The 25,841-nt window shown below is 39.7% G+C and overlaps 1 protein-coding gene across 4 annotated transcripts in view; it reads right to left on the reverse strand.

Annotated features, from left to right (window-relative positions):
- Window positions 1-25,841, reverse strand: part of PCCA (propionyl-CoA carboxylase subunit alpha) — a 299,717-nt gene that overhangs the window by 170,030 nt on the left and 103,846 nt on the right. For 3 of the 4 annotated variants that reach the window (XM_037528749.2, XM_054701346.1, XM_054701347.1), the window contains 4 exons: window positions 15,186-15,264; window positions 8,434-8,536; window positions 7,152-7,246; window positions 4,047-4,197 (listed from right to left, as the gene is read on the reverse strand). In XM_037528749.2, coding sequence (XP_037384646.1) covers window positions 4,047-4,197; window positions 7,152-7,246; window positions 8,434-8,536; window positions 15,186-15,264 — 428 coding nt within the window. Of the gene's footprint in view, window positions 1-4,046; window positions 4,198-7,151; window positions 7,247-8,433; window positions 8,537-15,185; window positions 15,265-16,210; window positions 16,284-25,841 lie in introns of those variants that run through there. The other variant, XM_054701348.1, reaches the window with a different exon arrangement.

Below are 25,841 nucleotides of genomic sequence, written 5' to 3' on the forward strand. Positions count from 1 at the left end.
CAGTCATAAGGTTTCAGAAGTGGAAATGATCAGACACACCCTACAAAACAAGGTAATTATGTTCAAAGAAATAAAAGGCAAACTTTAAAGTTTCTATGGGAAATGAGAAAAGATAAAAAGCTCTGAGTCATATTTTTAAAGAACCAAATAGAAATTCTAGAACTGAAAAATAAACAATTGGAATTAGGAACAAAATGGGTCAGTAATTAAGTCAATACATCTCAAGAGACAGTGAGAAAGATAGGTCAGAAAAAATGGCCCCTGCCAAAAAACAAAAATGAAAAATTGCAGAAAGAGGGCAGGAAACACAAAAGATACACCAAAAGGTCTAACATAAAAGTTCTTTATTCATTGACTCATTTCTAAATTTAGAAGGAGGGGAAATTATATCAGAAGTTATAAAAGAGGTAAATTTTCAAAAAAAAAAGTAAAAAGATATCAATTACTCCAGACTCAAAAAGTCAATATATTCCAGGTACATGTGTACACTTATGAGACAAAAACTGAAGAAAATCTGAGGAAAAGAGAAATTCAAAAATGTACCAAAGTAGAATTCTCTCTAAATAAGCAGAATAGACAGAGAACTGAAATGTCACCAGAAATAACCAGAGGCAGAGAAATAATATTTTCAGTAAGTTAGAAAACAATGGCCAAACTAAGAAACCCCTTCCATGACTGAAAACAAAATAAGTCATTGACTGTCAACAACAATAAAAGTGCTCACTGCAAGCAAATCTATGAAGTAAGAAGAGTACACAGGGTCTCCCCCCATTGTCTGCTAACATTTAGTCTTTGACCCTGGTTCCTGGCACAGTGCTCCAAAGTTCCTTGGAATCTCCTGAGTGAGAGGAGCACCTTTGTTCTCATGAGGTGACACTGAGTAGACTCCGGAAGGGAGGCTGGTGGCTAAAAAGACCAAGCCAGAATTAGAAGCTTGGAACGTTCAGCCCCACCCCATCCTCTGGAGAGGGGAGATGAGTCAGAAAATGAACTAATAATTGATTAGACCTACATGACGAAGTCTCCACAATGACCCTTGAAGTACGGGATTCAGAGAACTGCTGTGGAGAAAGTGTTCACCTTCCAGAAGGGAAGTGGCCTTCACCTCCCTGGGAACAGACGCTCCATTACTCAGGAGCCCTCTAAACTCCATTCTATGGAGTTTAACAGGCTCCATTGGCCTGTTCATCTGCATCCTTGATCATGTCCTTTAATATATATTTTTAAAAGGCAGTAAATGTGCTTCCCTGAGCTCTGTGAGTTGTTCTAGTAAATTACGGAACCTGAAGAGATGGTCTTGTGAGCCCCAATTTCAGGCCAATTAGAAGGACAGGTGACAAGCTAGGATTTGTTATTGGCATCTGCATCTTGGGACTGAGCCGTAACTCGTGCGTCGATGCCAACACCAGGCAGAGCTTCAGAAACGAAGGAACTGCAGAAACCAAGCTGATGCTGGAGAACTGGTCAGATGGGAAGTTTTGAGACCAGAAGTACAAGCAGGGTGTGGTAAAAAGTAAAGGGGAAATCCTTCTCACAACACCTCTAAAATAAATTCCCACAAACAAGACCAAAAAAAAAAATTGGCTTTCTAAAATAATAAGAAAAATGACCTGTGACTGTGAAGAAGCCAAGAGAAAGCAAGAATAAGTAAAATGTTCTAAGGTTCTTGAATATAGAGACCGTAACTGTCCTGCCGGGGCAGATGAAAATTTACTTACTGATATTAGGCTTGAATAAGTTGAGGAGTATGTTGTAATGGTCTACCAAAAGATTAGAAATGAGATAACCCCCAAAGGTGGGCATTAAATTAGAAAATGTATATTGCAAAAGGGAAAAGAAAAACTGCAGAGTTGGACAAAAAAAGTATTTTCAAAGATTATAAATTTAAACCCCAAATTGTAACTTGAAGTTAACTTTCTATGAAGCAAATAGTCCAGGCACAAGACAAAGATTAAACTTGGCTAAAAAATTATACATTGATTACAAAAGAATGTGTAAAATATGTGAGTACAGGCAGGTAGAGGATAAAGGAAGAGAAAAGATAGAGCACACAAAAGAGAACCACTGGGGGAGTAGGCCCCGGCCGTTGGCTCCCACCAGCAGATGAGGGCAGGACCACGGAAAACACAAGAACTAAGACCAAGGTCAAAGGAGAACCACAGAAATCACGCCTCAGGCAACTGTCAGCAGCAGGGACATGTAAAGGAGCTCCCTCTGGGAAGAGGTAGAGCTTGGTGACCGACCCTCAGGAGGTACAAGGTCAGCGGCAAACCCTAAAGCAAAGGGTGAAGTAGAGACTCCATGGTGCATGAAGTGGTGCATGTAGCTGCAACAAAACCTGCAGGCAGGAACACAGCTTTGCCTGGATGACAACCCCTCTGCACCCCCATGAAAGCCAGGGGAAGAAGGGCAGATCCCCTCTCTAACCCTAAGTAACACTTCCTGCATCGTCTACCCCTTGGCCGTCAGCCCCCAGTTCGAGGCAACCACAGTGTGTTTTCTGTCACTATGGACCAGAGGTGTTGTTTATCTTTAAAATATTTCATTGCTGAATAAAATGAAAGAAAAGTATACATATCAACAACATGCATGTATAGCTGGGTGAATTACTGGACACGTGCTTTTGTTCCATGATGTACTGAATCGAATAGGGGGCCTCCCAAAAGGCATTTCCACCTAGACTCTGCAAAGGTGATCCTATTTGGAAGTAGGGGATGGGCAGGTGTCATCAAGGTGAGGTCATAGTGGGTTGGGGTGGGCCCTAAATCCACACACCGCGGCCTTCATAAAGAGACAGCACTCTGGACACAGAACCCAGGAGAATGCTAATGAGGCTGGAGCTGTGCGGCCACAAGACAAGGGTACAGAGGATTATGGGCAATTACCAGAAACCAGAAGAAGCTAGAAGAACATATTCTCCCTCAGAATCCCTGCAAGGAAGCAAGCCAGCCAGCACCTAGATTCCAGATTTGTCTCCTGAAACATAAGAGAATAAATTTTTGCTGCTTTGAATCACCCAGTTTGGGATTAAAAATTTGTTACAGCAGCTGGAGCTGACGAATACAAATTACAAAAAACTGGAAACAAACTAAATACCTGTAGAAATGGAAGAAATAGTGGCACATTCTTCAAAGGAGTACCATATACCATACACGAGTAACATGAGACAGCAGGGCTGAACCTCACAAACATGTGGAGAAAAGAAGCCAGGCACAAAAAATAATACAATCATATGTTCCTACTAATTTAAAACTAAAAAAGAAACCAATTAATTCAGGCGCTTAGGTGTGCACAGAAACCCAAGGAGGTTTAGCACGCGCTCAGAATAGTCATCAGCTCTGGGAAGATGGGGGGAGTAACTGAGAAGAGGGAGAAGGAATAAGATAGCCTGGCTTTGGGGTACTCCGCCACCAGCTGATGTTTACCTGACTTTTGCTTTATAGTGGTCTGTTCAACTATAAGGTTGTGTTCTATGGATTTTTTTGTAGTTGTATTTAAATAATACGAAAAAGGGCAGCAGGAAGAACTAAGCGGCCAGGTAGTCATAGCCCCCCAGCGTCCTGAGAAGCGCAGCCCTGAAGCCTACAGTTCCAGGGACAGTCTCCTGACAGTCCAGGCTCACCCTCCTCGCGAGGGGATGGGGGGTTCTGGCAGCCGGGTCGGGTGGCACCATCCTCAGCGTCTGAGGCTCATTCCAGGTTACCTCCCAAACACATGTTAATGCCCTTCTGCTTATTAATCCCGTTCTATTCGCAGCAGCTAGAGCAGTTCTCTAACAGCGCGGGCGCCTAACTAGCACTGGTCCTCGAGAGAGCAAGCCAATAAGCAAAGTGGAATTTATGGTCAGCAGTGAAGCAGGAGCACTGGACACTGGCTGTGAAAATGACCTGTTGTTGCTAACGCAGGCCTTCGCACCAGCATACAAATGAAATTTTTGGCTAACCAGTTGGGAAGCTGTGTTCTAGGTTTTATAAAACAAATGGGGTGGATGAGGAAGGAAAAAGTATAGCGGCCTGGTGGGGGATGCAAATCAGAGCTCTTGTTACCTGGAGTCTGGTATTCATTTCCAAGAAATAGAAATTCTTCTTGGAGTCCACGAGGAATTCCACGGTTCCCGCGGACGAGTACTGCACTGCTCTGGCCAGAGCCACGGCCTGCTCGCCCATCGCTCTGCGAGTCTCACAATCTAGAAAAATGCTGGAGACACAGGGAGAGTCGCATTTCACATGTCAAACAAAAGTCAAGTTTTTGTGTGCACTATACAAAAGTTTTCTTAAAACTCCCTCGAATTATGTACAAATATGAGATTTCAAACGATATACTTACCTTATTAAACATTAACACGTTTAAATAAATCGACTTGATTTCTATAAAAGCAACATTTGCATTTCCCCCATTCCATTGCAACTTCGATCCATTTATGATAAAATATACAACTACTTCAACACAAGCAGTTTTCAATCACGACAACAGCACATATATTAACTGTTTCAAGCTAAAACTGGGGGAAAGAGTCAAATCTGATCCTCATTATTTCTAGATTCCATATTTGCAACTCTGCCTGCTTTCTAGAATGGACTTGCCACCCTGAATACTTAACAGCCCTTCCACACTCATTCAGAACAAGCTCAGAGCAGCAGAAAAACCCGACTCCTCACAGGCCTGCTCCCCAATGGGGTCAGCCAAGGCCACCTCTGCCTTCTCGGCTCAGCTCTCCAACCACAAACTGGTGTCCTTCTTACAGTTTACTGAGTGGTGTTTTTCATATTTTTGTGCTTTTCTGTGTCCCGTAGCTCTGACATGCCCTGAGCCGCGCCGCAGAGCTCCCCACCCAGCAGCCCGCAGAGAAGGGGCGACATGCCGCGTGGAAGAAGCTGTGATATGTGGGGCGCCCTCCGCACAGATAGCGCAGCTGGCCAGGAAAGAGAGTCCCAGCTTATGAAGCAACAATGTGTATTAAATAAAGTTTCTTTCCAGAAAAAGACACAAAAAACAAAGTCATGAACTGACTGGGGTCTGAGAATGTTCCCACCAAAGGCTCATAGCACCTAGCCCTGTATTTCCCTTCGGAGCAATAGTCCAATATCCACTACCTCAGTGTCTACTGCAACTTTATAAAAAACAACTGCCATAAATCAAGAATCAACTATAAATCTATCATCCTCAAAACTTTTATTCCACTTTATCAAAATCACCTACCAGGAGGGAAGAAAAGCCAAAATATTTTCAATGACCCTAAAAATAGTATTACCAAATCATTTCTGCATTTTTACGTATTTTACAGATTTTGCTTCTATGCAAGAAAGGTTCTGAGAAACAAAACACTGACTACCTTTCTATTCGTGGATTAAAATTCTTTTTTTTTTTTAAAGGCATGTTTTATTTATTTATTTTATTTGTTTGTTTTGTTTATACATGCACTGGGTACAGTCAGAAGCGCGGGAGGGTGAGAGAATTCACCAGAGCCAGAGCGGGGAGCAGAGCAGGCAGAAGGACCAAAGTACACTGCTGAGGGGAGCAGCGGGCGGCAGGAGAGGTCTGCGCGCCATGCGGGACCCTCCTCCGGTGGCCGGGGAGCAGCCGGGGATCGAACCGGTGCCACAGAGGCCATGGGCAGCTTCGCAACCCAGCGCTCAACCACTGTGCCACCGGGGAGGCCCCGTGGATTAAAATTCTTAAGTGTGTACAATTCAGAAGATATTTTGTAGAATGTTTAGGATGGAATGGTATAATGAACTAGTGTGCACCTGTTTTTCATATGTAATAAACACACCCTTGTTTTACTTATGCTGTACACGTCTTCTTTGCTAACATCCACTTTTTTAATTTTTAAAACAAATTCCAAAACGGGTATCATTTCACCTGTATAATCTTCCTTGTTTCTGTAAGTATGCTTTGGTAACATAATTACACTTTTAAAAAGTTAGGAAGAATTTCTTAATAGCATAAAAGAATAGTTGTTATTCAAATTCCCTGATAATCTAGTAGCTTTTCAACTAATTTAAATCAGGATCCAAATAAATCTAAGCACAAATGTGATTGCTTTTTACATCTCTACAATTCTTTTTGCTAATTATAGCTGAGCACATGGTTACTTAAAGAAAAAAGATAACCTTTCCCAGCCTCGCCAGCAAAGTGCCTAACTTCAGATCACAAGGAACCAACAGTGACGGGTTCTGCAGCCTTCACAAAGGACAGAGTAGAGCAGTCCTTTTGCCTCTTCAACTACCCTCGGTATACATCCTGGCCCGGGTCCTGGTCCTGGTCCCAAGATAGGCCCACACCCCACACAGGCTGCTGTCAGCAGGTGTTAACAGCACGGGGCTGACTTCTAAGCTAAGCATCCCAGGAGACAAGGAGCTGGAGCTGGCCGTCCCCGAAGGCCTGGGCACAGCATCGCTTCTACCCACCCATTGGCCACACATCCCCAGGGCACAGAATCAGCAGTAGGAGACACTGAACCCTCCTCGAGGGGAGATAAGGCAAAGGATCTGAGGACCAGGCGTTAAGGCCATATTGTTCAAAACTAGTATCATTAAAGCAGGACTTTATTTTGACCATTAACCTGGGATTAAAAACCCATTTTTATTCATGCCTATTCATTTCAGAAACTATACATACCTTATGTCAAAACTACAAATTAGCTGTGTTCCTTAGTGCCCGGTGATTAAAAATAACTACGTACATTCAACTGGGGACTTTCAAAAGTTAAAAAGAATACCAGAACATATACAAATACCAACCTAGCATCAAACTGAAACAGTAACTGTGAAAATGCCACACCAAACACATGATAAGATATATTTAAGACGACCTTCATAAACCTTGGCCTACGGAATAGCCTCAAAAGTATGATCCCCAGAAATCACACATGTGCAGGAAGGCAGAACACCGGGGTCTTTGTTCCCTAGAAGCCTACGGAAGTCAGAGCTGGTGGTCCATCCAACTTTCTCCTCTAAGAAAATCCCAGCTCCTTCAAGTATTCTCTCACCTTCATGCACGGAAGTACTGAGAAAGAACAAGTAGCACATTCCTGATCATAAAAATATACATTAATCGATTCCATCATGACCATTAAAGCCAAGTTAGCCCAAGCCAGCAGTACAGGAAAGACAGAGAGGCAGCCAACAGGCCTTCACTGGAGACCTTACCTTGGTGCCTCCTCCACCACTTTTTGATTTCTGCGCTGAATGGAACACTCTCTTTCGTTGAGCCACAAAGCATTGCCGTGTTTGTCACCTAAGACCTGAGAGAACAGCGTCATTGTTATAACTGTACCCATTTCCACAGGAGAGGCCCGACAGGCACTTCTTCCTTGCCACACCCCTGCTTCTCCTACCCCAACCTCACCGAGCACACCACCTCTCCTCAAACACACTCCACTTCTGGGAATGTTAGATGGAAACTGGATTTACAACCAGAAAACTCAATGAGAACTTTTCATCAAAATGGTTTGACGAAAAAGCTCTGTTCCATCTTCAGTACAGAGGGAGACACACCACAATCATGGCGCAGGTCCAGCGAGGCCCAGAGCAGCCACCCACAGGCCCCAGAACTCAGTGGGCTCAGGAGAGCCCCACAGTTACTTCAAAAGCCTGCTTGTCATTGACATTCCATGTCTCTTAATCAAAAATGCTATTTTATTTACATCTAATATGTTGTCGGTTGCTTATGGTTGGATGTTTTTACTGGGTTTTATTTCTGTTATAGGAAAACTGGTAAAAAGGTCTGGGGTTAACATGTAACAGATTGTGATTTTTCCATTTGTAATAATGGAAAGAAGCTGGGGTTGCCAGATGAAATAACAGGACACCAGTTAAATGTGAATTTCTGACAACCAATGAAAAAAGTTTTAATAAAAATATGTCCCAAATACTGCATGGGACATATTTTTATTTTTTGAAGGGACTTGTTTAGCTGAAATTCAAGTTGAACATGTATCTTATCAGATAAATTGGCAACCCCAAAATAGTCAATGCTTTTAAATAGAATGCTTGGTTTTCAGGAATGGATTAGTCTATTTTCAGAGTTAAAGAGTAGGTGTATATTATTGAATGCATATACTAAGCTCGCAGAGGTAAAAGCTGTTCTAGAAGTCAAATTACTAGGCACTAATTTTAGTTCCAAACAGCTATGCAACCTCCCTGAGAAAAATCACAGTTTCCTCATGAATTAGAAATAGCAGGCGATATAATCTTATTATTTTATAAAGATGCTGAAAGAAAAATCAAATGAAAAAGATCATGGTGATGTCACACCCTTTTGACAAAAGTACAACAGATTCCAGAGATAGTAATCAATTTATATACATTCTATTTTATACTTACTCAAACATACCAGAACAATTCAGTCACTCTGAATGAAATGTTATTTCCAATCAGAATAAATGATATTTAGTCATAGTAATTAAAAAGCATCTTAACTTGTACCAACCTGAATTTCTATATGACGAGGGTTGTCAATAAATTTTTCTATTAGTAATCTATCATCACCAAAACTAGAAGCTGCTTCTTGAGAGGAAAATCTAAAACCATCCCTGTAAAGGAAAACAGAAGAAGAGTGAAACACAACAGATACAGCCCTCATTATAAAGCAAATCAACAAAACTTTTGGGCTCAATCCCAAATAAATCAGAGAAAGTTATTTCACATACAAAGAACTAAATTAACTGTGGTTGAACTACAATTCTTCCACTCAAGGGCTGTGACCTTGGTGAGTTACTTCATTTCCCAGATCCTAGATTTTATTTTCGAAGCAGTAACACCAATACATATTTCCCAATTGTTACAAATGAGATAATTTAATAAACCATGCAATTAGATAAAATTCCATCTCTTCAATCCTAATCTACATTAATTCCACTAATATATAAACACAGTTATCCATATGACTCGACAGTCAGAAGATGCACACAAAAATGTAACAGGCCTGGGCCTCCCTCGTGGCACAGCGGGTTGAGCGTGGCGCTGTGAAGCTGTCCGCAGCCTCTACAGCATGGGTTCAATTCCCGACCAGCCAGGGAGATACCCACATGGTGTGGCAGACCCCTCCTGTCTCGCCCACTGCTCCCCTCAGCAGTGTGTTTCGTCAGTCTGCCTGTTCTGTCCCCTGTTCTATCTCTGGTGAATTCTCTCATCCTCCGGTGCCTCTGGCCTGTACCCCAGTTCTTGTATAAATAAGTAAATCTTAAAAAAAAAAATGTAACAGGCCTAAGTCAACTGCCTCAATGGGCCAGAATATCAGCAAATATACTGAGAATGAATATTCAGTAGGAGGCTTCAAAAACATTTACTGACATTTCAAACACCTTAAAAAGCAATTGCCTCCACACATTCATAACAATCTTATCTTCTTTAAAATTGTTCAAAATTAATAATTAAGAAGAAAGAGTACAATTTCTGAAAATAAAAATATGGATTTAATTATTGCCTTATACATTTTATCCCAAGCTATGTAACTTAAGTCACTATTATTATAAAATAAGCATACATTATAAAATATGCTTACTAAACTCATACACTAAGAAACGAGCTTATTCAGCCAGTGTAATTAAGGATATGATTTTCCATTCATTGTTATATTCTGAATATAAAATCAATACATAATTTTACATGTAATAGCTTCCTAATCTTCAGATTGAATACCTATATTTAACGTACAACATTAAAATTCTTCCAACCCTTACATTTGCAAATAGCCATCAGCAATATTAGAAACAACTCATTTATTTCTATGCTTGAATAGTCCAATATTGCAAGTAAACACTAAAACATAAATTTTAAAACATTGCAAAAGGTCCTGTTTCTCAAAGATTTCAGGGAAAAGGTATCAGTTTTCTTAGTTCTCCATTACTTTCTTGATTTAGGGGAATGGACTTTAGGTCTCGGGAGAGTGAAAACCTCAAAGAAAGTATAGTACAGTGACTCATTGTTCTTAATACATATAGCCAACTTCTTATTACCTAGGATATAATGATTCACAGAGAAAAAAAATAGTACAGTTTGTCTCTTCTGTAATGACTGAAAGCTCTCATTTTGCATTTAAACTAAGAACATCAAAAGTGAAAAATCAATATCACCCACATAAATTATCAAGTTTGACAGCATCTGCAACATTATTTTGGAGCTCATGAAAAACTGCATCAAGAACATCTGTCCTACTCATTTATACATTTATTCAATAAATATTTACTAATGACAAAACTAAGTACCGAATGCATATTAGGTGCTGGGAATACAACAATAAAACAGAAAGTCTCCACGGTGCCTAAACTCTAGTGGAAATATTCCCAAGTACAGACATGATCCCTTTTCCATTTATGCCAAAACACTTCCCTTAAATTTGGAGAGGGTAGAAGAAGCCAGAGCTGGTAAGACCTGTGTCTGCTTTCAAAAACTAACCCTAATTTATTACATAAAAGCAACAAAACTGATTATTTTTAAAAGCAGATGTTTTAAAGATTTAAAGGTGAATGAGAGTGGCTACTTCCCTGAAAAAGCTTAAGAAAGATGTTAGAAGAGGGAGACACTCCTTTAGATAAAAGAATAAAGTCATTAATGGTTACAAGTTTTCCTTCCAAAGGAAAGGAAAAAAATCTGAAATTTTTACAGATTATGCAAAAATAAATGTCTCCTCAAGGAAGAAGCCAGGAGGAAGCAGCAGATTTTGCACACTGGGACATGAACAATTGGTGATTTTAGAAGTCACATGAAGATGGTATTTCCGGGCCGGTCTCTGAATTTTTCTGTAGATTTGGTTTTTCCAAATTAACTTGAAATATAGAGCAACTTTTTTTAAAATGAGGAGCATGCATCATTAAATCAAATAGTGTTATATCTTTGTCTCAGAGAGATTTATTTATCAAGTTGAAGAGACTCATACTAAATATAGGGGAACCAAATAAGACATCAAGGTAAAAAAAATAATAGCAGTACAAAGCAAAAACAGACAATTATAAATCAGAGACATACTGCAGGGGAAGAGGAGCGAGAGGAGCACAGGGGACTGAGGTGATGGTGCACGGGTACCTTGGGGAAGGAAACTCTATAGGGACTACACCTGAGGGGAGTGGAGGGAAGCAAATATTATTTAAAAATGAACAATGATGTAAAAAAATAAAATTTAATTATTAAAAAAACAAAAAAAGAAAATTATTTATGTAAATACTTTATTAATTACCTGAACATCTTTTGAATCAATGTGCTATTTATTGACCGAGAAAGGATTAAATTGTTAACGAAAAGATGACCAATATATGAATGGACATAATAATTTTTTAAAATACTGAATACAAAATTAAAATTTATAGATTAACAGTAGCACAGAAAATTTCAATGCCAACAAACTATGAGGCATAATCCCAACCATAAAAGAATACGTTACTAACAGCAGCCCTGGAGAATGACTGATAAGAAATCTGAGATCCTAATAAGAGTAATGAAAAACAAATGCTAAGGTTTCACAGTGGAATTGCCATACAAAAGAGAAAAAGAATGAGAAAAAAGATCAAGTCAGAAAATACACATCTCAAAAAACCACTAAGTTGTGTCCGACAGCTTTATTACAGCATTATTTCCTACCATGAGGCTGTAGCATTTTGCCCTTTCCAAAGATAGCCACTATGGTATCTCCCATTTCATGAGTTCATCTAAGTGTCTTGCCACTCCCTCATGATGCCCCTCCCCTCAAATCTGAGCTGAATGTGCACTCACTGAAAATCAACAGAAAGTGGCGGAGGGGCACCTGGGTGACTTCTGAAGCTGGATCATAAAAAGAAATACAGCCCCACTTGGATTTGAAACAACTGCCCTTGAACCTTGAGCCCCATGTTCACTATGTAAGGAGTCCAAAGCCACCACAGTGTGAGGAAGCCCAAGTCATTATGGGGATGTCCATTGGCATTTAGAGGTTACGGATTCAGCACAAGAGATAACTTCGAAACCTGGGCTTTGTAAGATAAAAACCAAATAAGATGGATCATGTGGTAAAAATGGGACTAAGTAGGCCTCATTCCTTTATTGTTGCTTCCACCCAGTGGGCCCCACTTCAAACATTCCACATAGCTAACAAAGCTCTGTACTACGTAGGTAAGTTTCCACTATCAACAAGACCAAGGCAGGCAGAAGGTTCCAGAGAGAGGTTAAGAACCAGACCATTCTTCAAGTAAACATTCTTCTATTTTGAAGATAAATGTCTTCCCTCTGGCCTTGACCTCTCAGCATTTCCCAAGAAATGTTCAAGTAAAGCAGAGTTGCGGCACATAACTCTAATTCACATAAATCAACACCAAGACAAAGGAAGAATATGACCAAAAAATAAAGTACCTGTCACAGTGTTCAGTCATCCTCGAGTACTCTCCCCCAGAGCCAATCGCACAGCAAGTCCTGTTGCCTCTACTTTCAGAATTACTCTGATTGCCTCCAACATCACACCGGTGAACCATTTTTCTGGATTATTCCAACAGCCTCTCAACTGACTTCCCTGATCCAGAGTTCATGATTCTGGGGGGCCCTCCCCTCGTCTATTTATCAACAGAACAACTGAAGTGATTCTTTTAAAAACCTAAGTCAAAAGATCTTAATAACTGGCCAATCTAGAGAATGCATATATAGAAGTTCATTATATTCTTCTATTTCTTTGCATGTTTCAATTCTTTATAGTTTAAAAAAAGGATAAGTGATGTTAGGAATTTGTTGAATTCCTATGATTATAAGTCTCTACTCGGGCCTCCCTGGGGGCACAAGGGGTTAAATACCGCACTATGAAGCAGTCCACAGCCTCTGCAGCACAAGTTCGATCCCCGGCAGGCCAGAGAGCAACCCACATGGCAAAGCAGACCTCTCCTGTCTCGCCCACTGCTCCCCTCAGTAGTGTATTTCAGTAGATCTGCCTGTTCTGTTCCCCACTCTGTCTCTGGCGAATCCTCTCACCCCCCTGCACCTCTGGCCTGTACCCCCCAGCTCTTGTTTGCATAAATAAATAAATCTTTAAAAAAAAAAAGAAGGGCTGTTTTGAAGCCTAATCGAAAGTTAATAAAAAAAAAGTTCTCTACTCAAAACTCTCCAGAAGCTTCCCATCTCACTACAACAACCTACAAGGTCCTACACAACCTATCCTCTTTACATCCGAGAGCCCGCAGTCCATCTCCTCTATTCGCCCTTCACTACCTGGCCTCTGTGTCAATCCTGGATCTCTCAGGAGATGCCCAGGAGTCCTGCACATGCCTTTCCCTGGAGTGGATCCTTAACTCTATGCTGGAATGTGTCTTCTCTGTGAGGAAAATTCTGACAAGTCTGTTTAGCATGGAAATCCCCTTCATCAACAGCCATGGCTCGCTCTTCCTCCCTTTATTTTTCTTACACCACTTACTGCCTTCCCCAGTGTATGTCATGAGTCCCTATGAGTCTCTTCTCAAAATAAGGCTTAAGATGATTTAAAATACATGAAGAAACATGCATAAGAAACAAATTTTACTAAAATATAGGTATCAAATAAAAAATAGGTATCAAATAAAAAAAAACTAAGTTGGGATGTAACGCACATGTTTTTTTACCCATTAATAAGCTGCAATGGCAGGTCTACTAATCACTGTAACTTAGAGACAGCTAAAACTGTGATGTAATCATCTGTGTGATTTTCTAAACAGTAAAAAGTTCTATAGAAACTACTTCCACATTAGTTTGCTGCCTATCTTGAAAGAAATGCTAAATTCCAGTAAGAGGCTAATCAACAAAATAAATACCTTTTTTCCCTCAGCCAAGTTCATGAACCTGTCCTGAATTGTATGGATCCATAAATTCAAAGGGTAAGAACTTGATTTAGCATATAAACTCCAGGGAGGAACATTTCATTTTGTCTGGTTTTGTGCATGGCTCTATTTCTGGAAACTAACACAGTGCCTGTCACACAGCAGGCTCTCAACAAATATTGCCAATCTACACAACAGGTTAATTCTTGCTGGCTAAACTTAAGATGGGAAAAAGAATGTGATGTTACTTCGGTCACAATCTGGTATCAGAGTCACACAGAGAGAGAGGGGTTTAAAGACCTGTATTTATCATATAGCAGCTCCCCTTAACACGAGCCATGCACTTTCTCTGAAGCACAACAAAAGAGACAGTGGTGTTCTGAGATGACACTCTCTTCAGAGTTATAACTATCTGCTCAAGTATACCATGGTGTTTCCCAACAGATTTTACAAGATAATAAGGATTTTTCACCTTAGTTGTTCGCTTTATTACCTAATTTCTGAATTAGGTTTGTACTAGATGATTTTCACACTAACTACTCCAGATTTCTCTCCAAGAGATCTGGGGAAGTGGGGATGAAAGGAGAAAAAAAAGGGAGAATCCGAATTAATCAGGTGAAAGACCAAATTCCTTCTGAACGGAGAAAGGGCAGGAAAGGCAACATCTACAACAACGAATAAATGATTTGTTTTCATCCCCTCCTCCAAAAATACTCATACATTTCTCTTGCTGGTGTACCTGAAAATAAATAACACAAAGCTGAATAGAGCTTTTTAAAATCTGTTCATATTGGGGAGTTTTTAGAAAATATTTCTTTTCAAATACTGAGATGTCAACCAATGCCTTAGGATTTTTAAATTTTGTCTTTAAAAAGTTACTTTTGATTTCTAACAATATTAATAAGAATGTTCTACATTTACAACAGAGCACACTACATATGCAGAGGAGATACAGTAATTTTAAATTCAAAAGGAAAATATATTTCATACCATAAAACTATCAAAGTAGTTCACTACTTCTGTAGACAAAGGAAAGCAAGTGCACACTGAGTACATAAACAAATGAGATCACGACTGCTTTTCAATGTATTGGTTCAAATCTTTTAACTATATTCGTAATTCTACAGCTAACTATCAGTAAATTCTGCTTAGAAAATAGAATCATGAGCATAATTTAAATACACTGGGGGAAAAAACCAAAAAGGCAATCCTTTGTTAATATTTAAGAAAATAAAAACCTATCTATAATAGGATAATCATCAAAATATAAATAAGGAAATTTTCTGCAGCATTCCAATTATTTCTCCTATCTAAAGGAGTAACAATTAGATGGCTGTTGTATTTCTTCCTTTATGCTCTTGGTATCTGTTTACTTGTCAGTTTAATAAAACTGGTAACTGCAATTTTCATCAAAAGTATATTTTGGACAGCATCTCACCTGGTCTCTTCATCATCCCAAGCGATTCGCATGCCTTTCCCGCCGCCACCTGCTGAGGCCTTGATCATGACAGGGTAGCCTAACAGCAGGGAAGAATTAGACAGAAGTTCAGACTTTGATCATTTGGATGCATGAACATGACAACTGACCACATGTTCAATAACGCAGAAGACAATAACTAATTTATTTAAAAGTTCCTTTCTTTAGAGTCAGGAAAATAACACGAATGGATTGATAGTGGGTACACATATTTTTTAAAAGTGAGTGTGATTATTTTAAAAGGAAAAAATCCGTTTGTATCGATAAACATAATATTTTCCCTAGTAATGATATAAAAGTTAAGAAAACAATTGTTTGACAGTGGAATCCAAAAGTGGAAGTGGATACAGATGAACTAACCAAAGATATAAGAAACAATTTACACAGCATTAAGGAAAAACACACTTCTATTACCTATAACTCGCCAAAACTACTGTCTATATGCTTAAAAAAATTAAGTTCTAAAAAAAATTAAATTAAATTCTCTCTTTTCAAAAGTAGTACTTCATGGGTAGTTGAGGTATTTTTATCTAAAAAGTCACAGGGAACTCCTGCAGTTTTTATCAGCAAGAACTGACAGGATAGTTTGGGGGAAATCAAGCTCTCACTGTTAAATTATGGGCTGGAGCAGAGGACCAAGGGCTGCCTGATCCCAATGGAGAAGCTACTACACTATTTCTTTCATTCAACAAGATGTGTCTGGACTGGTGGGTATTATGAAAATACAAAACAAAGTCTAAAAAAGGGTATTTTTCCCACGGATTGGGCTGAGGGTGGGGGGTGGGTGGAGATAGTTCTAGCTCAAGTTTTGTAAGAGAAAATACAATCATAAAATGGCCATTAGTATCAGGACTGAGAATTTGGATACGTTATTAAAAGGAAAATTTTTGACAGCACAATTCATCCGTAATGGTTTATCAAGTTACAGTTCCTTTGTTTAGAAATTTTCTGAAAATGTGTGGAGATACATGTCTGAGCCCACTTACTTATGCTCTTTTCTGAAGAAAGCAGAGGTCACTGAGCCCTCAGAGGACTCTTCCTGGCTGTGATGCTCCAATAGCACTAACCTCTTGCTATAGGATCTTAGAGGAAAGGGAAAGGAGGGTCAAAGGTCTGTGGCTTTTGACCTCTAAACTACAAAGCGTCATCTACACTTCGATTTAGTTAAAATGGAACTTGTTTCTTCTTAAGTGTTTAAAAATTGATTCAATTTTTTAAAATTCTAGTCTAGATGCTATTTACACGGGCTAGCGTTTTTTAAAACAATCCTAAGTGCAGCTTGAAGAAGAAAGGTATACATACTGTTCTCATATCGGGAGCCTTGCAATCCAGGAAGAGAAAAAGCACCCAAATAATTGTATCATTGGGGATCCAGGAGAGAAAGGGAGCCCAGGGAGGGAAGAGTGTAGGGATTAAGGAAAGCATGGGGCACAAAGGGTGGATGAGACCAGGCAATGAAGGATGAGCAGGCCTTGAACACTAGAGGCAGGCATCATGGGGAAAACACAGAAGCAGGAACCATCGGACAAGTGCAAGAAGTGACTGGAAAAACATAGAGTATCTGTAGGATGGCGGAGGAAGAGAGAAATGGAAGCAGACTCTGCCCGCTGCCGTTCCTGCACAAGAAGGGCAAGCAGACACGAGTCCTGCCCTGGGGGACCGGCACTCAGCTGGTTAGGTGGAAATCAGAAGAGGAGGAGGCGTGTAGCTTTGAGCAGTGAATAAACAGCATCTAGAAACGAGAGACTGATATGCCAGCAATCCTGTAGGCAACGGCTTAAGGTCTTTGTTCAAACAAATGGGTCCGTAACCCATCAAACATGTTGTTTATTCATCAACCAAACTATCCACATAAATAGGAACCAGATGAGATATGATACCCACATCCCATAATCTCTACTATTTTCAGTTCCCTCGAAGGATTTGGAAATTTGCAGTCACTCTGATTCCAGTACTAATCCCATTTTAGTTGCCAACTCTGGATCTTAGACTACATAGGGATTTGTGAGGTTCAAATATTAAGACTGGAGGGTTGGATTGCACTCAGTCGCAAGGAACTACGATTCAAAATAACCTGTCAACAAGAAATTATTCTATGTTCAGAAAAGATGAGAATCACTTAGGCAACAGGGCAATGTGTGTTAAGCAGTAACAATATGGCTCCCCTCCAGCTCCTCCACGGAGGCAATGCAGCCTTAGACATGCGAATCCATATAACCCAGGAAGGCAGGTCTCTCTGAGAAAACTCTAGCAAGACAACTAAACAACTAGGAGGGAGGGAGAAACTGGCACCAGTCAGTGATATCACATTCACTATGTCTTAATCTAATTTTTGAGCTATAATTGGAAATAATAGAAGGGTGAGGTTTTCTACTCAACTCATGCCAAGTCAACACACTTTTGACCGCACATATTTTTATGCAGTCACCCTGCCTGGAGAGCTAGCCATTCCAACAGGAAGGAAAAGAATATTCCACACAGCTGATGAGAAGTAATATCCAAAGCCCAGTCCCTCATCCCTACTTTCTAACTGTGTCTCTGCCACTATAAGTAGGGTAAGTCAGGGGGTGTGGGAACTGGAAGAAAAAGGGAAAAATGTAGATTCAGTTAAAAGGTGATATTCTAGGAAAAATCAGAAAAGCCCAAATTGAAGGTCCTGGCTGCCCTTTACTATCTCTCATCAGGACAGGAAATTTCTACCAGTGACCTTCCCCTTTCATCCCTTGGAGTATTCTTTTTTTTTAAAGATTTATTTATTTATGCATACAAAAGCTGGGGTGCAGGGCAGAGATGCGGGGAGTAAGAGGATTCATTAGAGACAGAGTGGGGAACAGAACAGGCAGACTGACTGAAATACACTGTTGAGGGGAGCAGCAGGCAAGACAGGAGAGGTCTGCTGCGCCATGTGGGTTCCTCCCTGGCCGGCTGGGGATCAAACTCATGCTGCCAAGGCTGCGGATTGCTTCATAGTGTGGTACTTTAACCCCTTGCACCACCAGGGAGGCCCCTGGAGTATTCCTTTAGTCTACAATGAATTTCTTTATTTTATATTCTTCAACTGACATATATTTGAAACCTTCTTTAACATAACAAAATTCTTCCAGGTTTTCAAAAAGAGACAAATCTCCCGGCATGAAAAGATTGTTTTTAATAAGAAAAACTCAGGTCCTGTGCTATTTGCAAGTTTCTCCTGCCTTCTTCAACCTCTCCTTAGACGCCACTGCTACTGCCTCCATCACCTCCCAGCCTCAGAGGTAACAACGCGCAGTGCCAAGGAGGAAGAAGTCTCCGTCCTTTACTCCCTTTCTGTACAATTAGAGAAATTAATGCTTCCAAATACTACTTGATTTAAAAAAAAAATCCTAAATATTTAAGATACATAAATCTAGGTTAGCAAAGTTCTAAAGAGGTTTTTGTTCCTACTTTTCTGTACTAAACCTTCCAGCGTGGATTTAAGCTGCAGGTTGACGCTTCTTCTCTGATTTCTTTTCCTCCCAACAATCAGCCATCTTGCTTTCCAACACAAAGCAGCACTCTTTAACTCTACCATCAAATTTTTATAAAGCAAACTCAAAAATATATACAGAATCAATTCTATGCTTCAGGGCCTCCCTGTTGGTGCAAGGGGTTAAGTCTCAGCACTACGGAGCTAGCTATTGGCAGCCACTGCAGCACAGGTTCAATCCCTGGCCAGGGAGGTGACCCACAAGGCCCAGCAGACCTCTCCTATTTCACCACCTGCTCCCCTCAGCAGTATATCTCAGTATACCCGCCTATTCTGCTCCCTACTCTGTCTCTGGTGAATTCTCTCATCCCCAGTACCGCTGACCTACACCCCAGTTCTTCTATGCATAAATAAGTCACTTTTTTTTTTTTTTAAAAAAGGCTAATTTGTAAAGAACATAAGATGATGCAATCGCCAGTGTGAAATCAGTAAGGTTCAGTAAAATAATCCTCATACACCTGAGTCTTATTTTCCTACAAACTTTTACTAGTCTAGCCTGATGCATTCAAGGGCAGCCTATAAGAACTGATGAGTAGTAGTCATTAACAAGAACATACTAAATTTAGTTGAATAATCCTAGATCTTTTTCTTTAAATTATCAATTTGCTGAGACTTTATTATGGTTTACTTTACTATTCCCAGGTATCTCATTACAAAATTGGAGATTAAGGGAAGATCAGAAAATTATGTCAGGGCAAGGTCTATAAATACGGGGCGGGGGGGGGGCACTTTAAAATGTACAATTACTTAATTCATTTGAATATTTATATACATTTCCATTTAGATTCATTCACTGAAGAACCTCTTGCTGAATGTGTATTCAATGATGAGTATCCTTTTCAGTACTAAAAATATAAAGGAAACTAACCCATGGCCAATTTTACTATAAAATAATCAAGTGAACATAAAACAATCATGTACAAAGATAAACTTATTTAATTCAGGGAATACCACACTATTTTTTAAGAGACGAACAATTCATCAGAGGCAGTGAGATATTTCCATATCAAACTAATTTCTGGAAATGTTGCAGGACAAGGAGTATACTTCAGAAGCTACTGTTCTAGCACTATTTTCTCCTTTCCTTTATTGTTTTTTAAATATTTATTTATGCATGTAAGAGCTGGGGCACAGGCCAAAGATGCGGGGGCAGGGGTGAGAGGACTCACCAGAGAGAGTGGGTAACAGAACAGGTAGATTGGCCGAAGTACACTGCTGAGGGGAACAGCCGGCAAGTCAGGAGAGGTCTGCTGCGCCATGTGGGTTGTGCTCCAGAGGCTGCGGATTGCTTCATAGTGCTGTGCTTAACCCCTTGCCACCAGGCAGGTCCCTTCTCCTCTCCTTTCAAGATACTTTATAACTCAATCATTCACTCACTCACTTTTCCTTTTAACAGTTATTTGAGAAAAATGTGTATACTTGTATTGTTGGGTAGAGTATTCTCTCATATATACATATACATATAATTGGTTTGTAGTTTATTCAAGAACTGTTTATTGATCATCTGTGAAGATATTCTAACCATCATTTATTTAAAATGTGGTCTTGGGGCCTCCCCAGTGGCGCAGCGGTTGAGTGCTGGGTTGCGAAGCTGCCCGCGGCCTCTGCGGTGCTGGTTCGATCCCCGGCTGCTCCCCGGCCGCCGGAGGAGGGTCCCACATGGCGCGCAGACCTCTCCTGCCGCCCGCTGCTCCCCTCAGCAGTGTATTTCGGTCCTTCTGCCTGCTCTGCTCCCCGCTCTGGCTCTGGTGAATTCTCTCACCCTCCCGCGCTTCTGACTGTACCCAGTGCATGTATAAACAAACAAACAAATAAATAAATAAATACATGCCTCTATTAAAAATAAATAAATAAATAAAAATAAAATGTGGTCTTGAAGTCTCCAACTATTACTGTAGAACAGTCTGTCCATTCAATTCTATGTTTACTTCATATATTTAGGATCTCTGCTATTTGGTGCATATATGCCTATAAAGTTAATACCCATCTTTGTCTCTTTTTTTAAAAGATTTATTTATGCATGCAAGAACTGGGGTACAGGCCAGAAGTGTGGGGGAGTGAGAAGATTCACCAGAGAAGAGTGGGGAACAGAGCAGGCAGATGTACTGAAATACACTGCTGAGGGAGCAGCGGGCAAGTCAGGAGAGATCTGCTGCACCATGTGGGTGGCTCTCTGGCTGGGGATCAAACTTGTGCAGCAGTGGCTGCAGATTGTTTCATAGGTTGTGTCTTAACCCCTTCCGCCACCAGGGAGGCCCTCATCTTTGTCTCTTGTAACAGTTTTAGCTTAGTCTATTTTGTCTGCTATTAGAATAGCCACCTCAGTTCTCTTTGTTACTATTTGCATGGAATCTACTTCTGTCTCTAGATTTAAAGTTGGTTCCTTGTAGACAGTAAATAGTTAATTCATGTTTTTTATCTATACTGCCAGTATCTACCATAGTGAGGTGTCATTTCATACCCAGTAGGATAGGCCATAATATTGAAAAAAGAAAACAGCAAATGTTGACAAGATGTGGAGAAACTGGAATTGTCATTCACTGAAAGAAATCAGACACAAAAGGTTACATATTGTATGATTCCATTTATATGAAATATCCAGGATAGGCAAATCCATAACTAGGAGATAGGTTGTGGTAAGAAGTGAATACTAATGGGTAAGGAGTTTCTTTGGGGCATAATGGAAATGTTCTAGAATTTAGACAGTGTCAACGGTTTCAAAACTTGTGAATATAGTGGGCCTCCCTGGTGGCACAGCGGGTTGAACGCAGCGCTGTGAAGCTGTCCGCAGGCTCCGTGGCGCCGGTTAGATTCCCGCTGGCCAGGGAGATTCCCGCATGGCATGGCAGACCCCTCCTATCGTGCCCACTGCTCCCCTCAGCAGTGTATTTCAGTCTTTCTGCCTGCTCTGCTCCCTGCTCTGTCTCTGGTGGATTCTCTCACTCTCCCGTGCCTCTGGCCTTTACCCCAGCTCTTGTATAAATAAATCTTTAAAAAAAAAAAAAAAAAAACTTGTGAATATAGTGAAAATTACTATATAGTACAATTTTAAAGGTTGCATTTTATAACACTTAAATTTTGCTTCAACTTTTTAAAATCTAAACTTTAGTATTAACATCTAGCTCAGATTGTCTCCAGCGCTGAGGGGTTGAGGATCTGTGTGAAAGGAGCATGAGGGAATTCTCCACAGTTACACAGATGTGTGAATACATCAAAAAGATTTGTTCCCATTACTATACACAAATTTCACCTCAAAGAAATTGTATACAAATACTGAACATGTTCATCTCATGACATTTGTTGATGTAGTTAGTGGGGCACGTACTAACATACGCAATGTACTTTGAAATGTGCCAAAAGAAAGATGGATGAGCAGATGGAGAGAGAGATGATAACACAAATCTAGCAAAAGATTAATAGTGGAATCCTGGAGTTGGACAGGAAGGTAAAGTTCTTCCCAAGTGCTGTGTGACTAAAATTTTTCAAATAATATATTAAGGGAAAGGTTAACAAAAAAAGAAAAATACCCAAAAGTCATGAGTACTATGCTGAGATTTCGAATAGAGGTATATGACAGAATGGCTGACTGGCAACCTCAGAGTGTCTTCTCTTGAAGACATGACTTGGCCAAGATAGAAAGGCTTCAAGGAGCCACCTATGTGAAGACATCAGCAAAAGCCTCCCAGGCCCTCCTTACCCACACATAAAAAGGCTATTCTAAGACCCTGAAGTTTGGTGTGCTCAAGAAACAGTATCTAGCGACAAGGGTTGAGTGATATAAAAGGAGAGTGGAAAGAAAGGTAGGTGCCAAATCATGTGGGTCTGCAGACTGTAAAAGAATTTTGATTTTATCTGTGTCAAAGGGGAGTCAGTAGAGATTCTAAAGCAGGGATGGAGTGGGATGAGATGGGGTGTGTCCTTATTATTTAGTTTTAAAATAGCTTGCTGGCTGCTATGGGAAGAATGGCTTTGAAGTGTTTAGGAAAAGCAGTAGAGAAACTATTGTGATGCCCTGGCCAGGACAATGGAAGCCTGAATGGGAGTGTTGGTGGTAGTGAGGACAGGGATTAGTGAATATGGGAGATATTCTGAGTGAAGAATTGATGGGCTCCATTGAAAGATTGACAATAGGATGACAAGGGACACCAGAACAGATCCTGGGCTTTAGCTTTAGCCACTGACTGAATACAGTGACATTTACTGAGATGTTAAAACTAAAGGAGAAGCAGGTTTAAAGTATGGTACACAGGAGGATTAGAAAAATCTTCTTTAAATTGGGCGTGATTGGCGTTGTGAGAAAGACCAGAAAAGAATAGAATCACAATAATCTGGAAGTTGTTAAAGGGCAGGTTTTAGATTTGTAATTTCTTTTTCTTTTAAGAATCAATTTTGACTTGACTGAATTAAAGTCCTTTAAGCCAGGGGAAAATGCAAATCAAGCTCACTGATTTGTAGTCTACCTGGGAGGTTAAAGATAAATTGGGAATCAAGAGCCCTGTGTCTCTAAAGTTAGAGAAGTCAAGGGGGAAAAAATCAGGAGCTAGAAACGAGGGTGACAAGGAAGACAAAAAAGAAACAAGTACGTGGAAGTAACACATTAAGTCTGAACTGCCTCCCCCAGTCAATGATAAGAGACTATCTATCTGCTTTCACATGTAACATGCTCAAGTGCCTTCCAGTATTTTACACAAAGTGGTGACTCAAATTTTAGTTCTCATCCTCTAATCCCATTAGTTTAGCCAAAGTATAATGAAAAATCCATGGCCTTTGGAGCTAAATAAATCTAAATTTAAAGGAGGCCCACTGCTCAGTAGCTCTGTGACCTTGAGCAAATTACTTACCGTTTCTAATCCTGAGTTTCTTAAATGTAAATGAAAATAATTAACCCAAGAATTAGCATTAGAAATAACAGTCACAAAGTGCCTGCTACTTGGAAAAAATGCTCCATAAACAAGAGCTACTATTATGTAAAAGGCACCTAATTCATCAATGCTCAATGCAGTTAATTTCCTCCTTTAGAGCACGGATTCCTGTTTCCAGAAGAGAAGTAAAGACAAGGGAGAAGACCAAAGGGAAACACATAAAAGATGACAATTTCATTTCACCAGAGAAAAATGCAAAACAGAGAAATCTAGGAATAGGTATGATGCGTGAGCAGTCTTATGAATGGACAGGTCAGAGGCTTGGTTATGATTTAGCTGTTTAGAACTAGAAATATATTTTCGCATGGAATCAATGTTTAGCATTCAACTCTTAGATAAACTCACAAAATCATCAGTAATGAAATCATCAATAATGAAAATGTGATGTATCTCAATAAAATTCGTAGCAAGCAAAACAAGTAAATTACCAAATACAGAAAACCAAGAGGCTTTAATAACATGTCATTTATTTTAGACATAAGCACTTGAGGGAAGGGTTTTATGAGAGGTTTCCGTGGTGACTGAGAGGGGGTTTTCAGGGAAATTCCAAAACCTTTATAAAGCTGATGACCCTGGTTCTTTATTATGTTTTATTTTACCTCAAATTTTATGGCTTCCCCTTCTTTCAGTAAAAGAAAACACTAGCTCTCTTATACTTAATAGCCATGATTGCGATCATTTATTTCACAAATGAGAGGAGTAACTGAAGAACAAGAAGGTAGAAGACAGGAAAGAGTCACAAAGGATGTGCCCAAATATAAAGAAAAGAGCCTTAGGTTGATTAGGGAACCTCAGTAGTAAAAAAAGTGAAAAGAGGGTAAAGCACAGCATTAAAATATGAAGGAAGGAAAACCAAGTGATGGGAACTGGCAGAGTCCCATATGATTCCTGGTTATTTTAAAGATCACAGGTTTTGTTTGTTTTGTTTTTTTCAAGATAAAAGATATGAAAACAAGCACAGCAAATGCAGCCTGCTCTCTATACAAAAGAAACGCTCAAGTTGAAGATTCATAATTTAAAACACGGCACGCTAAGGTAACACAAGATGTTCCTCTAACTCCTTTTTATTTCTCTAAATTCCTCCAATCTTCTGTCCTCTTTATATAGCTACTGTTGCAATGATATTATTATGCCCTATTATGTAGATAAGAAATATCTAAACTGGGGTTAGAAAGATGACTCTTCAAAATGAGAAGTCTACAATGGAATAAGATGAAATTATTTTTAGAAAGTCTCCTCCAATGCTCATAGGTATGTTTCATGCCTCTTAAGTTAACGTTAAGGAAGGGTAATGATTTCAACCCTCAGAGAGAAGCTTTTGATTTTCTCAAAGAAATAAACCAAAATCAGCTTTCGGGTCATGCAACTAAGGTTGTGAAATGTTTTCTGAAAATGTTGATGAGTCTGAAGAAAAGACTAATGAAGAGATGTTGTAGTTCAAAAAATAATATTTTCTTGGGCCTGACCTTAAATCCAGGACCTTTCTCAGTAAGAGAAAATTTTGCAAAACAAATAAACGAAACACACTTAATAATGTTTTGGCCAAATCCATGTAATTTAGCCAGGCCCACCTAGAACCAGGGATGCAAAAAGTCCAACATTTTCAGACCAGAACTGCTAAGTCAGCTGATCCTTTTGCAAAGAATGCACTTTCACATCTTTCTGTAGATAATAACTATGTAAATGTCAAATTAAATGCTCTCCAAATGTATAAAGTAACTCTAACTGTTCAATCTTAATGAGAAAACAGGACCCAAAAAATGTTAATGGGGGTGCTGAAAAGCTTGACCTGCTGACTGCAGGAATGCTGACTCTACTGGCTGTGAATTCCTCTAATATCTCTCCTGTAGCTACAAATTCCTATCTAATGTATACAAATAATTTGATTTTGAAACTTGTCAAGTGATTTAAGGGCCTTGTTAAGCCACGATTACAGGTATGTCCTTATGCATTTTCCTACTTAGTAGACACTGAAAATACAATTGTTGTCTTGAAAATCGGGAGTATTTTATAAAAATACAAAGTTGGGAGGCACTGCCTCTGGGTAATGACACCTGAAACTGCCAGGTAAACAGCCATTAAGATGCCCTTCCTTGCCTGCTACTCCAGTGTAGAATATGCAATTGCAAGTTCCTACATTGCATTCTCTTTCCTATCAAGATTATTAAATTGATAGCTAGTATCTTAGGA

Source organism: Talpa occidentalis, unplaced genomic scaffold (assembly GCF_014898055.3).
Source record: "Talpa occidentalis isolate TD23 unplaced genomic scaffold, MPIMG_talOcc4v2.1 talOcc4.5, whole genome shotgun sequence".
NCBI lineage: Eukaryota > Metazoa > Chordata > Mammalia > Eulipotyphla > Talpidae > Talpa > Talpa occidentalis.